The sequence below is a fragment of the Eumetopias jubatus genome, unplaced genomic scaffold (genome assembly GCF_037043125.1).
Source record: "Eumetopias jubatus isolate StellerSeaLion01/CBP00866 unplaced genomic scaffold, mEumJub1_p1.0 scaffold_1, whole genome shotgun sequence".
Lineage (NCBI taxonomy): Eukaryota > Metazoa > Chordata > Mammalia > Carnivora > Otariidae > Eumetopias > Eumetopias jubatus.
In genome coordinates, this window is record NW_028274807.1 from 85457107 (window position 1) to 85472498 (window position 15392).

General features: G+C 40.6%; 1 protein-coding gene across 6 annotated transcripts in view; it reads left to right on the forward strand.

Moving 5' to 3' along the window:
• PEX5L (peroxisomal biogenesis factor 5 like) overlaps positions 1-15392 on the forward strand; it is a 164142-nt gene that overhangs the window by 97669 nt on the left and 51081 nt on the right. For all 6 annotated transcript variants that reach the window (XM_028100996.1, XM_028100999.1, XM_028100997.1 and 3 more), the window contains one exon: positions 3864-3959. In XM_028100996.1, coding sequence (XP_027956797.1) covers positions 3864-3959 — 96 coding nt within the window. The remainder of the gene's footprint in view (positions 1-3863; positions 3960-15392) is intronic.

Genomic DNA, 15392 nt, shown 5'->3' on the forward strand with positions numbered 1-15392 from the left:
GAAGGGAAGCCAGTGACAGTAATGGAGTTCTGTTAGGTCAGGCTTCACAGGAGAGACAGGTCGTATTTCACTGGTGAAAAGTGCCTCTAATAAAAGGAGGTGACTTGGGACAAAAATATTAGTGCTTTCTCTTTCTTCCCATGCCATTCATGGGTCATTTATGACATTATTATATAAATGCACAGTTTATTTCTTAGCATCTGTCCACATTTTTTAAAATTGATTTGTTTGTTTATTTCATTAATGAGGGAACCAGCAGGAAGACAAAAGAGCTAGTTCCAAAGTAAAGAAACAGAGATTTATGGAGCTGGCTGGGAAAGAAATGCCAAAATAAGTTTGCCAAGTTTGATACAGGATTGGTTAATTTCTACAAGACAATAAGATCATAATGCCTTTGGGGTTAACATCTCTACCAGGCTATAACATCCTAACAACTTATCAATTTTGAAAGGTTGTAAACCATCTGCCCCTTTTCTTTTTTAGAGATTTTATTTATTTATTTGAGAGAGAAAGAGCATGAGCAGGGAGGAGGGGCAGAGGCAGAGGGAGAAGCAGACTCCCTGCTGAGCAGGGAGCCCGACATGGGACTCGGTCCCAGGACCCTGCGATCATGACCTGAGCTACCCAGGCCCCCCATCTTCACCTTTATATTTGTTAATCAAATATATTGTGACCCAAGAGTGTCAGATAAGTGTTGTAGCGAGATGAATAGTGGCCTCCCGAAAAGTTATGTCCATACCCTAATCTCAAGAACCTGTGATAGTCAATCTCACTTATGTTTTTGGAGCTCCCTCTCCGCAGCCCCACCTCAGTTATCTGGGTTGGGAGAAAATAGTAGCTTTCACGGGGCCGTGAGAATAAGAGATGGTGTCTGTTCATGGTAGCCATTGAGAATGAGGCACTGATGCCTATGCAGACCTGGACACTTCCTCATCACCCTCTTCCTCTTCTGACTGCAGACACAACTCCAGAGGCCTTACGCCTGGGCTGCTAACAGGCCTAGCTCCTTACTAGGCACCCCATTAATGCATGGCTGCATTCCCCATATGCACCCCTTAATGGCTGCATGGGGAATGCAGCCAGTCCCCATCCCCAGAACCAGGACAGTAGGGCTTTGCTAACACAGACCTCTGCTGCTCCAGGCACAGGACAAAAAAACAAGTCCCATCTCAATTTCCTATAAACTCTCCTTAGCCTCCTGGGCTAACCAAGAAACCTTGACTGAGAACACATAGCTACCTTCTGGGAGTAGGGAAGAGGAATACCTTTAATTCATCAATTCATATATTCCCCAACAGCATATTTTCAACAAATATTTACTGTTTATGGAGCAGCTACTATTTATCGGACATACCAGGGATACAGCAGTGAATACATCAAGGAGGAGGAAACATAAATTAATCTTTCAATAAATTAACCTTCCTTGTTCATTAATGCAAAACACAGTCTGTTATTTGTGTTCAGAAGGGTTCATAACAATTACTTCATTATTGTTTTCAGCCCACAGTATTCTTGAGGGCTTCTTGGTTGACACCCTCAACCATGCATGAACCTCTGAGAGACAGCTTTTCTAGATTTTGCATCTTCCTGAAATGGCCAGTGGAGCATAGCCTCCTATGAGAGGCAGTATAGTGCAGTGGTTATGAACACGGCCCAGAAGCATCAGCCCTACCACTGACTAGCTGTGTGGTGTTCAGAAAGTTAATTAGCTGTCTGTGCCTCAATGTCATGGACTTGATGGTAATAACCTACTTCACAGGTTGTTGAAAAGACAAAGTGAGTTATAGTCCCTAAAGGACTTGAAACAGCATCTGGCATGTAGTGAGCCCTGGTATATAAGGGGCTGGGGGTCCACTTGAGGACCAGTGATGATGGAGAAAAAAATGAAAAGCAGCTGAGCTGTATAGATGGTAAGTGCTGAGTGAAGGCCAAAGTTTTGCTATAGAACAGTGGTTTTCAAATATGGCTGCTTTTCAAAATCACCAAATGAGCTTTTCTTTTCTTTTTTTTTTAATTTTATTTATTCATTTGAGGGAGAGAGAGAGAAAGAGAGAGAGAGAGCACAAGCAGGGGGAGTGGCAGGCAGAGGGAGAAGCAGACTCCCTGCAGAGCTGGGAGTCCGACTCCGGACTCGATCCCAGGACCTGGAGATCATGACCTGAGCTGAAGGCAGACGCTTAACCACCTGAGCCACCCAGATGCCCCCCAAAGAGCTTTGCAAACATTTAATGCCCAGGCCCTACCCCCAGAAATTCTTCAACTGGTCTAGAGTGGGGCCCAGGCCTGCTCAAGTAATTCCCACAGAAGCCGAGGTTGAGCATCCCTAAAGGAGAGCAATCTAACACATGGATAAAAGGCGATAAAAGGGCAGAGGGGGGCTTCACTCCACAAGCCTCCCTCATCCTGCTCCCCAAGGTCTGGCTGCCTTATCAGTGCAATTCCTCATCCTGCAGTCTAGAGACATCCTTAGGGCACACATCACCTGTCAGGCCCTGGGCGAGGTATAGGGGAGAACAAAAGTTACCAGACAAAATCCAACCCTTATGGATCACACAGTGTAGCAAAAAGATAGACAAGAAAAGAAGCAATTATATGGAGAAAAAACACAAACACCACGAGTGCTCACGGAGAGAGGTCTGAACCAACTACAGTATATACTTACTAGGAAGTCCCTGGGAAAGGGTGAGGAAGATCTATAAAAACAGTGGAACCTCTCCAAGATATATTGTTGAATGGATAAAAGTAAGCTACAGAATAGCATACCATTTATGTGTCGAAAACTTTTGAAACACACTATTATCTAGGGTACGTAAATATATACACAACTGAAAAGGAGAAGTTCTAGAGGTTTACCCCTTATTTTCCATGATTACTTTTTTTCAAAAAGAATGCATTTAGTGTTTGTGAAATTAAAAATGAATAACTTTTTTTTTTTTAATTCCAGCAGACTCTTTGTGGGACTGGCCTTCTGGAATATTTGCCTTTAGCTTAAGTTAAAATGTATATCAGGTTGCCTGTTGATTGTGACAAACCAGTCGGCATTATCAAACATGAGTTTATCTAAGTGACTACTATTTAGCAGCACAATGTCCTGAGGAAACGGGACATGAGACAGATGTGTGGTAAAGGAGGGAAGGCAAAGGAAAGAGAATTCAGCATGAGGATCTGCTGTGTATATAAGGAAAGGGCCTAGCAGCCGCCTCCCAACTCTGCAGCTTGCAGTTTGACCTGAGCTTAGTCCTCCTAACAAGGTGGAAGCTTGAATATCAGTTCCTAGGTCGAGGCTTCGAATGGAGATTCTCCATCTTAGCTGCATATTAGAATCCTCTGGGGGGGAACTCACTAAAATATCAATGCCTGGAACCATGAGCAACTAAAGTAAGCTCTTTGGGAGGCTGGGTCTGGGTTTTTTGTTGTTGTTTTTTTTAAAGATTTTATTTATTTTTTTGTCAGAGAGAGAGAGCACACAAGGGGGAGCGGCAGGCAGAGCAGGTAGAGGGAGAAGCAGGCTCTCTGCCAAGCAAGGAGCCTGATGTGGGACTCAATCCCAGGACCCTGGGATCATGACCTGAGCCGAAGGCAGACGCTTAACCGACTGAGCCACCCAGGCGTCCCTGGGCCTGGGTTTTGGTTTGAACATAACTGGGGCTGAGACACACTCTTAGAAGAATCATGCATGCATGCTCACACACATTTTGGCACCATCCCAGTTTGGACAACATCATGTTTGCAAAGTACTCCAAAAATAACATCCTTTGCAGATGCTTCTTGAACTCTAGGGAAATATGAGAAAGGGAAAAATATTTGGATTTTTGTGTTCTGTGATTCTGGTAGTGTAAGAGCATGTGTTTGGTTTATTTCAGGCTCGACTGACCAAAGAACAGCGCTGGGGAAGTGCATTACTTTCCAGAAACCACTCCTTAGAAGAAGAATTTGAAAGGGCAAAAGCAGCAGTGGAGGTAACTTTTCTTTTTAAATTATTTTCCTGTTTCATGTTTCTGGAAGTGGAATTCAAAAACAGAAACTTCCACAGGATAACATATGAAATGAGTCTTAATTTATAGATATGAAATAACCATGATAATGATTGTTAGAATGAGATTTGTTACCAGAGAATTTTTGACTTGCTGCCAGGGGTGATTAATAGATGTTAAATCCTCTGCCAGTTCTGTGATGGATTTGCAATTTGTCTGGAATCCTGGCTCAGAAAGATCTGAGCCTCATCCGGGTTCCATGATGAACCCATGCTATGCATTTGCTATGCCTCTGTGAGGCCAACGTTCATGCCTGACATTTTTCTCTCTCTGGCATCCAGCATAACGCCTGAAACACAGAAGGTCATGCTGCTCCTGAAATACGCATTTTCCTGAGTGGGATAAAAAGCATGGCTGATATATTCTAGCCCATCCTAACTTGAGCCATAATTTTTTTACTGTTAACAGTGTCCAAAACAATGACGATGTTGATAAATCAAATTAAATACTTAATCTGAACATTAATTTCCTTATTTAGCCTTCTAAAAAGATCCATTCGTGGTTGGAATCACAAAGAGTACATCACAGATGCCATCTATCGTACTCCTCAAAGCTTTGCTAGATTGCTACTTTTCACCAAACCCAAGTATGAGCTTGTTAGGACCTCCAGTTCTATCACTGATATGAAATCTCGAAGATTGAAAGTATTCCTGTGATACGGTTCATTTATGTGGCTGTCTTGCCACTAGGATTTGGATAAAATTATTATACTGTGAGCAGTCTTTCAGTAGCTCCCTACTTGAAGTGCAATTAAGTCACATTTGCAGTTTCATATTAAAAGGGTTCTTTATAGTCTAGAAATTATTCTAGCCATAATTTCATATGATCATTCAGCAATCCAGTAAGAAAACAGCTTTATCTCATCACAATACAATCCATCCAAATTTCTTCTTTTAATTTTATCCTTTTTTAGTTTAAAAAAAATTAATGCATTAGTGTTCTTGAATGTAATCAACTGATATATTTGATTGAGACCAGCTGAGTTCAATCAACTTGTTCAACAACACGGAACCTGTAACCGAATTTATCTTAAATGTAGATTTTTCCAGACTTCAGAGCTAACTTAAATTCATCTTTTGAACTCCTACTATGTGTGGCACACTGAATTATCACTAAATAGAAGATGATTTAGAATCCTAGAATCTTGAATCAGTAAAGACATTAGAATTTATCTGGTCCCAGAAACACAATGGGTTCAGTCTCAGAAGACTTAATTACAAAGTAACGTATCAACAAGGAAAAAAATTATTCATTTATCTGTGTGTGTGTATACATATATTCATAAAATCATTTAATCTTAGTTTTGGTGGAGGCCTTAGAAGTCATCTATCCCAACCAGGCATATAAAATAAAATGTGTTTTCTTTTCAAACGTACTTGATAAATTATTTATTCAAACATACCCTGTTTCTACTTGAATACCTCAAATTAGTGGCAACTTCTTTTCAAGAAAAACCTGCTTCTGTTTTGGACAGTCCTAACTATTAAAAAGCTCTTCCCTATATTATGCTAACATTGGCCTACCAGCAACTTCCAGTTTTCCTTAGTCTTGGCTTTGCTCCCTCTGGAACAAGGCAGAATTAGAATCCTTGGAGGCTATAAGTTACTTCAAGTAGTCATTCATTCAACAAACAATACCGGCCGTCTGCACATGCTGACTGCCGCACCAGGTACCAGAGACAACGAAATGAGCCAATCCTGCCTAGCTGTCTAATAGCATGGACCCGAGGACCAGCTTGGACAAATCACTTGCTCCGTCTACTTTAGTTTCCTCATCTTTAAGATGAGGGGCTTGCATTTCTAATATACTAAAACCCTTTGAGTTTATGGCTTCAAGTGAAATGAATAGGAAGTACAGAATTCTCAACAGATCAGAAAATTGTAAGCAAAACGACTCATCGGCAAGCCTAGAACTGAGAAGCTTCCTTAGGGAATGAGAGAGGATGTTCCTGACCAGAAGGTAGGAACAGATGCGGAGAAAAAAGGCAGGGGGTAAAGGCGAGTATTTCTAAGCTGATGGGAAATCAGACCTACAAAACTGCACATGTTTGTGGACTATTTACTTCCCAACATTATTCTTATCCAAAGGTATAATCTAATTCCCAGTGGAAGATAGGATGAAATGCACCCAAGTACACCTTTATAAGCCACTCCTTACAATTTATCCTAGAGAAATAATCAGGAAAGTTTATAGTATTTTTTTAAATAGTGAAAATTTGGAAACAGCCCCACTGTCCCATAACAGAGAATTAGCTGAATTATATCTAAGAAAATGCTGTATAACCATTAAAAACTACATTATAGAAAAATATTTAAGATCATGTAAAAACGTCTAGGGATGATTGGAATAAGAATATATTTACTGACAGTCTCACAGTATGGTCCCAACTTTGTAAAATGATAATGGCATAGTACCTAACATGTTAAAAATACATACAGCGTACCAATCAGGAGCATTATATGGATGAACTTATTTAATCTTCATAGTAGTCCTATGAAGAAGGTAACATTACTATTCCCATTTTGCAGATAGGAAGACTGAGGCTTAAAGAGATTTCAGTTATGTGGCATTTTATAAGCAATTAAGATTGATTGAAAAATGAGTAGCACTCATTTAGCAAGTTTCAAAGCCATGATATTCAGCCAGACTCCAGAGCCCATTTACTTCTGAATCACTGCACTACATTAAACATAAAGAAAATCTATGCCCAAATGTTGACAGTACTTATATCAGCTGGCTGGCTTTGGAGTGGTCTTATTTCTTCCATTAGCTTATCTGTATTTTCCAAATGTTCCATCATAAACATGTGTTATGTTGGTAATCAAGGAGAAAGTGGTAAGTTATAGATGCTGTAGTGGGGTATAAAATTCTTAAAAGAACTCAAAGTGCCTCATTCTTCACTTCAAAACAAGTAAAGAATGGTGCTGCAGATTGGCCTCATTAGAGATGGTTCTAAACACTAGTGAGACTCAGATGAAAATCATGCCTGGAGCATGGAGAGTTTTTCCCAAAGCCTCTTGCTTATATTTTTATATCATCTGATTCCGGTATTCCTTCTATCTCACATTTTATTCCATTTTTAAGTCCTATTTTATTTTTTGGTCACCATCCTGCCTCTTGACCTGACGCCTGGTCCCGTTTCCAACTCCTTCTGCTCCTCAGCCCCCTCATGAGCCCCAGCGGCATTGCGATTCTCTCTCGTCCTCTCCCAGGACGACCTCCTTGCCCACTGTCCCTGCTCTGTCTTCTGCAGGGACATGCTTCCCCCAGATCTTCACATGGCAGGTTCCTTCTTGTCATCCAAATTTTAGCTTGAGTGCCACTGCTCCGGAAAAGCCGAACCTGGCCACCCGGTTGCCGTCAGAGCACCTAGAGTTCTTTCATCCTTATATTTATCGCTGGGTCTTTTCCTGTTTGTTTTTATTTGTCTGTTTGTTGTCTGTCTTTTTACTTTAAAAGGTAATTTCCCTAAGAAAGGGGGCCTTGTCTCTTATTCACCACTGTACCCCAATATCTAGAACAATATCTGGTACCTTTGAGTATTCAGTAAATATTTGTGGAATTAATGGCTAGCTGGCTGATTGTTAATCACCTAATGTGGGCAGCACTTCTTTCTCTCTGTTGTTGCATATAAAGTGCGATATCACCTCCTAATATTTAGTATTTACATGTTCCTGGTTGATGGAAACAGTTCTGTCTGTGGCATACAGATTTCTGCCAGGGGCTATGCAGAGATGTCCTCTGTGTTTGTCTTGGTCTCAACATCAGTCAGTGGGACATAATTAGAACAATGCAGGTAGCACCCACCAGTCCTTGCCACCGAGTAATACTACACATGTTTTATATTTTACATGGCATGAACTAGTTTTTACATATACTACATAATCCCTGACAATACACAATTCAACTAATGTTTGTGCTAAAATGCCCTAAAATACAGTCTCTTCTACGAGAGAAAAGACAACTAATGCCACACGCACGTTTATTGCATAGCTTCACTGAGCTGGGAACCTGTTAACGTACAAAGGCTGACATTGCTCAGGCTCAAGTGGAACTGTTAGATCTAGTGAGGATTTGTAGGGGGTAGCTTTTGCCTCTATATCTTACATTTTATTGAAAAATCACTGAAAATTCACCTCTGCTCAAAATATTGTAATTTTAGGACAAATAACCAAATATTCCCATTCTAGGCTTTAAAAAAAAAATCCCCCCTGAACAAAAAGGGAAAGGAGCTTACTCTGTGCTTCCTCTTGGATTTTCTTTCTAGTCAGCATCCTAAACGCTCTGTCAGCTACAGCAGTTCCCTAGGAAGGATGCACAAGGAGTCTCAGAAGTGGGAAGCAGGGAAGGAGCCCTGGGAGCTCAGTGAGGCCTGAAGCTGCCTCCCAGGAATGGAGGTCCCTAGAGAGAACTGTGTTGCATCTGCGGAGGAGAGAGAAGGTCACGTGGGCAGTCAGCACACCTGCTACCACATTCGAAAAATACATCCTTTATCACTGTTAGCAAGGCAGGAAAGAGCCAGCATCTGGTAGTATTGTATTTAGCTAGTTAGTCTCTCTAGGTGCCTCAGCCTTCAGGTTAACTGGATTTAACAACAAATTTATCAGACATGTTTATTAAGCTCCTTCTATGGGCTGGATGCTAGGAATAGAAAATTGAATAAGACAGCCTCTGCCCTTAAAGAGCTAGAAGAATCACAAGTATATGCACACAGCTCCGGGGATCATGCAAGTAGAGCTTATCACGTGTCACAGTTACTGTGGGTTTACATGCCATCTCCACACTAGACTTTGACCTCTTCACAAGCAGGACCGTGTCGCATCCTTCTTTGTGCTCTCAGCACTTTTCAGAGTCTGGTGCAGAGCAAGCCCCACAAATGTTTGCTGGATAAATAAAGGGACAAAGTAGGAACTGATTCCTCCAATGCATCTATTCCACAAACGTCTCTTCTTTAATGGTGCTTAAGAAATATCACAACCTTCCTAACAGAAAGAAGATGAACTTGTGTCCCTGAAACCAAAGTCACGTTTCACTTGGCTCCAATGCTATTATAATGCTTGTGGTGTGCATTTTAATCAACGTTTTCACAGCTCTACTTATACCCAAAGGGAGATCTTCTTGTGAGCAAATTTTGAATGAAGAAAAATGAAGATGCATAGACAAAGGGAAGTACAGTGGTCAGAAGCAAGAAAAAGAGCAGGAAGTATAATTTTAAATCCTTTTGGCTAACTGAGTCTATTAAATTCTACTAAAACCTCTAAATTCTAGAGCTCAGGTTTATCCCCAGACCCCGATTCTCTTCCCATTGAGCCTCACTTGTGATATTGCTTGTGGTAGTTTAAAACGTCCACAAATTCTTTGATATTCCCTTCGAAATGTGGAGCTTAGTTCTCCTCCCCTTGAGTGTGGGCTAGGCTTAGTGATTCACTTTTAATAAGTAGAATAAAGTGGGGGCGCCTGGGTGGTGCAGTCAGTTGAGCGTCCCACTCTTGGTCATGATCTCAGGCGTGTGAGATAGAGCCCCACTCCGGCTCTGCACTCAGCACGGAGTCTGCTTACGTTTCTCCTTCCCTCGCCCTCTGCCCCTTCCCCCTGTGCACTCATGCATTCTCCATCTCTCTCCCTCTCTCTCTCTAATAAATAAATCTTTAGAAAAATAAAATAAACAGAATCAGTGGAAGTCATGGTGTGTAACTTTAAAGATTAGGTCATAAAAAGAACAGTGGCCCCTTCCTTGTTCTCTCTCGTGGCTCACTTGTCCTGGAGGAAATCCAGCTGCCATGTCATGAGAGCCCTTAGCAGGTGAGGAACCACGCATTCTACCAACAGCCAGGGAGAACCTGAGGCCTCCTGTCAACAGCCACGTGTGTGAGCCATCTTGTAAGCGGATCCCCTGCAAACCCCATTAAGCCTTCGGATGACTGCAGGCTGGGCCTGCAGCTTAATTCCAACTTCAGGAGAGACCCCAAGTAAGAATCACCCAGCTAAGCTATTCCCAAATGCCTGACCCTCAGAAACTGTATGGCATAGTAAATGTCTGGTTGTTGTTTTTTTTTTTCAAGTTGGTATTAATTTAATAACTCATATCGTGCTAACTGGTCAAAAAAACAGAATTGGAAAACCCACCTTGTCAAATGATTCAAATTCTATATATGGACATTGCGAATGTTGAGAAAACAAGAAAGGATGAAATTCCTCATACGTGAATATGTCTTCAGTTGGTTTATCGACTTCCAAACTTGGTTTTATTTCTCTTTTCTGAATGATGTACCCCTTTCCACTGAAGTTGGATGTTGTTTTCATATAGTCTTCTGCTTGCTGCAGACAAACAAGTACTTTTTCAATATCTTTGCTTTCAAATTTTTCATCCACTTTGACATTTCCAGAGAATCCATTTTCTATAAGACAGTGTTCAATGAGAGCTGGTCCATAGGGAAGTAATGGGTTAAGAACTCTCTTCAATAATTCACCCTTAGGTGCACTGGCTATTATTTCAGTCAGTCTTTCCAAGGTAAGCAAAGGCTCAGCAGCTCTAACATGATCGACTGGATAGTGTTCACGAACAGCAAATTTAACATCATCTGACTCATCAGTTCGAAATATCAGGATATTCAAAATTAGGTACTCATAATCTGTAAGAACAATGTTCCCCCTATCATAGAGCTCAATGATTAGGTGATAAGCAGCTTCATCACTTCCAAATTGAAAATCTACAACTCTATCCACACCAAGCTGTTTTGCACTGACCAATCGCCGACTCTTCAAATGTTTTCGGCACTTCATGGCAAAACTAGATGGCATCATATTCTTAGGCCACTCACATTCTGTTGTGTGAATTCGTATGCCAGATTCAAGTAAAAGTGTAGCTTTAAAGTCTGGTTTTTGAAGACGAATAAGATAGGTCTTATTATCCCACATCACAAACATTGTTTACTCTCATTCCTGTTAAGCTGGCATTCAGCTCCGCGAGTACCGCGCGGAGGTCAATGGTGCTAAAGCGAGTCTTCATGGCGAGGTCTGAGTGTCGCTGCCACAGTTTCCTCCACTGACTGCCTGACTCAACCAAATGTCTGGTTGTTTTAAAGTTGCTGTGTGTTGGGGTAGTTTGCTAAGGGGATAGATAATTATTGCATTGCCCTACTCCTCCAAGCCTCGTTCTAGTCCATACTCTTTGCCTCATCTCCATCCCCAATGCATCTTGGTTCTTCAAAAATGGAAGGATTACCCTTGTAGCATAGAAAGAAGGTATTCATTCACCCTAGAATGTAGTTTTTCAGAGTCTGGTGCAGACTACAACCCTCCCATTTTTTACCAGTCCTCAACTTATCTTCCCCAGTCACCAAAGGAGTATGAACAAAGACCTTTTTGTGACAGTCCACATTCCTTAGGGATATATTCATCCCTTCACCGAGGTCCTGGTCAGCATCTTGCCTTTTCTTCTTCACAGTGCAGAGACCTCCCTTTATGACAAGCCGCATTTTTCCATTTCTATATCCTAACACAAAGGACACAGCCCTCAAGGTAACTTCTCTTCAGACTTTGGGCTACCTTTCTTCCAGCAGTGCTTTATGATAAATTACAGGCAAATTGGTAATTACTGTTTAAGAACATAAATAGTTAAAGACTTTAATGCTAACTTGTATTCCTTGTTCTAGAAACATGGGTGACCTTCTTTATCTCTCTGCTAAGTTTAACTAGGAGATGCCATATTCAAAACAACTCAACAGCTAAATCCAGTTCTAGTGATGTAAGCTAAAAAGGTCTTTCCGTATAGTTTTGTTTTCACCTGAAGTTATTCTGTGTGTATGTACCATAGATCTGATAGGCACCTCCGAAACAGTAAATGATTGAAGGAAATTGGAGACCATTCTCAAACTGTTTTTAATAACATAAAATTATGTAAGATATTGCTGACTTGGGGGCTGTTCCACCATGAAGATGATCCGCCTCTACCACACCCTCGTACTTCCTTTTGCTTTGTATGACAGTGTCAGCTCTTTGAAGTCTGTAGAGGAGATTAATGGATCAAACACTACTTAAATCATTCTGACTTAGATTTGGTATCCAGAAAAGAGATACTCTTTTGAAAATATCTGAAAGCATTGTTTGGACAACATTGAAGGAATCTTGAGATTAACTGCCAGGATACGGATTTCCCAACGCTTACAATGTCATGTTAGCTAACAGGCTTCCCATGTCAAACTGTAGATAGATTACATAGAGATTAGATGTATTCTGCAAACTTAGTATACTGTGCATTGGGAAACTGGCCAAAGTTCCTGTTTTCTCATACTGATTCAATTTCCTTTCATTTTAAACAAACAAAAGTTGATTCTAAAACAATATAAAGCATAGATAAGAATTATTGCAGAGTGACTTGTGATAAACCCTCATAGGTGATATGGATGAAAATATAAAGAGGTGTAAGATGGTCTTAAATAAATTTATGGGTAAATGATCTATTTAAAGGAAGAGAGTTATTTAGAGTCTGGCTCTAATTTTTTAAAGTTAGTGCTATGAATAGTTACCATATTCTTTCACTGTTCCTTGATATCCACTGTGTAAATACTAAACTAATAAAATCTTTGACTTGACACATTCTAACAAAACTTTGGTTATCCCCAGATTGGTCTTCTAGACCATTGTATTTGTAGACAAGCTCCAGACCAAAAAAGGAGCTTGGATAAATTCTCCTAACTTCAAATCAGAGAAATACAGGATCTGCATTCTGGACATGATCTCATCAACATTACTGAGCAAATTAGTGCATAAGAAAGTGAACATGAAAAGATAGAAACTCCATCTGAGCCAGCCTGAGCGGTTACAGACTGCTCTGTACTCTGAACATTGACAAGACATGGACAATAATTTTATCCCTTCCTCTTCAAAGAGATTCTCTAAAGATCAGTGAGACTATAGTTGAAAGTAATTTAAACAATTTGTTGGAAGGCTCTGTACCCAGGAATCACATGTTAAACTTACATGAAAAAGCTGAGGAAGCATAATAATGTATGTGTGAAAAGTCTCAAACTGGACATGGGTCTTGGTTCTAATCCTGCCAACATCTTACCATTTGGGCCCCAGCTTTCTCATCAGTAAAATGAGAGGTTTGAATTTTATTGAGGTTTTATGTACTTGGTATCTAAGATTAGGTGGAAAATGGATGAGCATTTTAATAATTGTGCATTTATTTTAATATACATTAGAAAAATATAACTAGAACTTCAAAGTCATGATTTCATGGATATAATTTAGGCAAGGCTAGAGTAGACTTGGCCTATTTAAGTAAAAGAGCTGTATCAATTACAAGATATATTAAGTAAGTAATGATAGAATATGGAAATGACTGTAGTTACTACAATCAAATGACTTAAATTTAAGTAATACTGGGATTGATGATTGTGAGGTCCAGTATTAGTTAGGGTAATACTAATAGCTGTAAAATATTCCCCAAATGCAATTGCACAAACAAAATAGCTTATTTCTTCAGTTAAAAATTAAAGTACCAAACTAGCAGGCAACTCTGCTCCATGCCATCATTCAGAGACCCAGGTTCCTTGCAGCTTGTTTCTCCCCAGTTCCTTAGGGTGTTATCCTCACCTGCATGGTCAAAGCCAAGTTGCAAGTGTCTTCTTGCTCCACCCCAAAGAGACTTTGGAGGAGGCAGGCCCACCTTCCTAAAAGCTCCAGCCCAGATCTCATCTGCTCACATTCCATTAGCTGGAGCTGAGTCAGACACATTACATCATCACCACCTCTCATTCCCCGAACTGCAAGGGAGGCCAGGAAGTGCCCACAGTTCTATCACCACAGAAGAAAGGAGAGGGTGTTTTGACTGACAGCTAGCAGTCTCTGCCACAGGAACCTTCCAGGTCTGATATTTGTAGGAAAATTAGAACACCTCTCCCTCTTCTCTCTCTCTGTCTCTCTGCCTTTGTCTGTCTGTTTCTCTCCCTCCTTTCCTCCCTCCCCCTCCCTCTCTTTCTCTCTGTCTTCTGGATTTCTTTTACTTTTAGGGGCAGTCATTAAATAACTTTCTAAGAACTTTTTTTCCCTAAGAAGAATAATGTAATTCTATTTCTCTGGAATATTCAAAACCCCATTTCTTGAATAACAATGCTGCCCCATATAAACCAATCATCAGTATTCTATAAAACATCCTATAATGTTGGGGCACCTAGGTGACTCAGTCATTAAGCTTCTGCCTTTGGCTCAGGTCATGGTCCCAGGGTCCTGGGATCAAGCCCCACATCGGGCTCCTTGCTTGACGGGTAGCCTGCTTCTCCCTCTCCCACTCCCCCTGCTTGTGTTCCCTCTCTCGCCGTGTCTGTCTCTGTGTCAAATAAATAAAATCTTTAAAAAAAAATCCTGTAATGTTGAATATTATTATTCCCAGTTGATTGAAAAGGAATAAAAATAAGATCTGTAGATTAAAATCTTATTTTTGTCAAATAATGGAAGTCAGGGATTAAAATAGGTCTGTCTTTAGTTCTATATTTAAGTCAGGAGAGTTATCTGCCCATTTTGGTTTTGAAAGACTTTTTATAAAATAAAATCTAAATCCTGAATGATGAAAGACATCTCTTCTCTGATGACACTTAAGCTGTGCATTGGTTTAATAAGTAGAACATCAAGCACACAACCATACAGAGTTCAGGGGAGAATCAGTAAACTTGCTATGAGCAAAGTGACATCTTGAATTTCTTTTATTCATTTGATTAAAGTATATAATATATCTTATAATGCTGGATACATAGTTGATGTTCAGTGGCTCAGTTGGTTAGGCGTCTGCCTTTGGCTCAGGTCATGATCCCAAAGTCATGGGATCAAGCCCCACTTCAGGCTGTCTGCTCAGTGGAGCACCTGCTTCTCCCTTTCCCTCTGCCCCTCCCCCCACCCCACTCGTGCTCTCTCTCTCACTCTGTCTCAAATAAATAAATAAAATCTTTATAAATACATACATACATACGTACCTCCTACTGATTAAGAAAGAAGTCTTTTTTCATGAAGGTAGCCAGTTCTATGTCTTCTATCCAAATGACCAATCATCAGTCTCTTAGATCTTGCATTAGTCATGGTTCTCCAAAGAAACAGAATCAGTAGGATATATAAAGATAAAGGAAGAGAGAGAATGATTTATTATAAAGAATTGGCTCACACGTGTATGGAGGCTAGAAGTCCCACAATCTGCTGTCTGTAAGCTGGAGACCCAGGAACCCTGGTGGTGGAGCTCCAGTCCAAATCCAAAGACCTAGGGACCAGAAGAGCTGATGGTGTAAGTCCTGTCTAAGGACAGGAAAAGACCAATGTCTTTCGGTCTCATTCAGACAAGCAGAGGGAAGAATTCTCCCTTCCTTG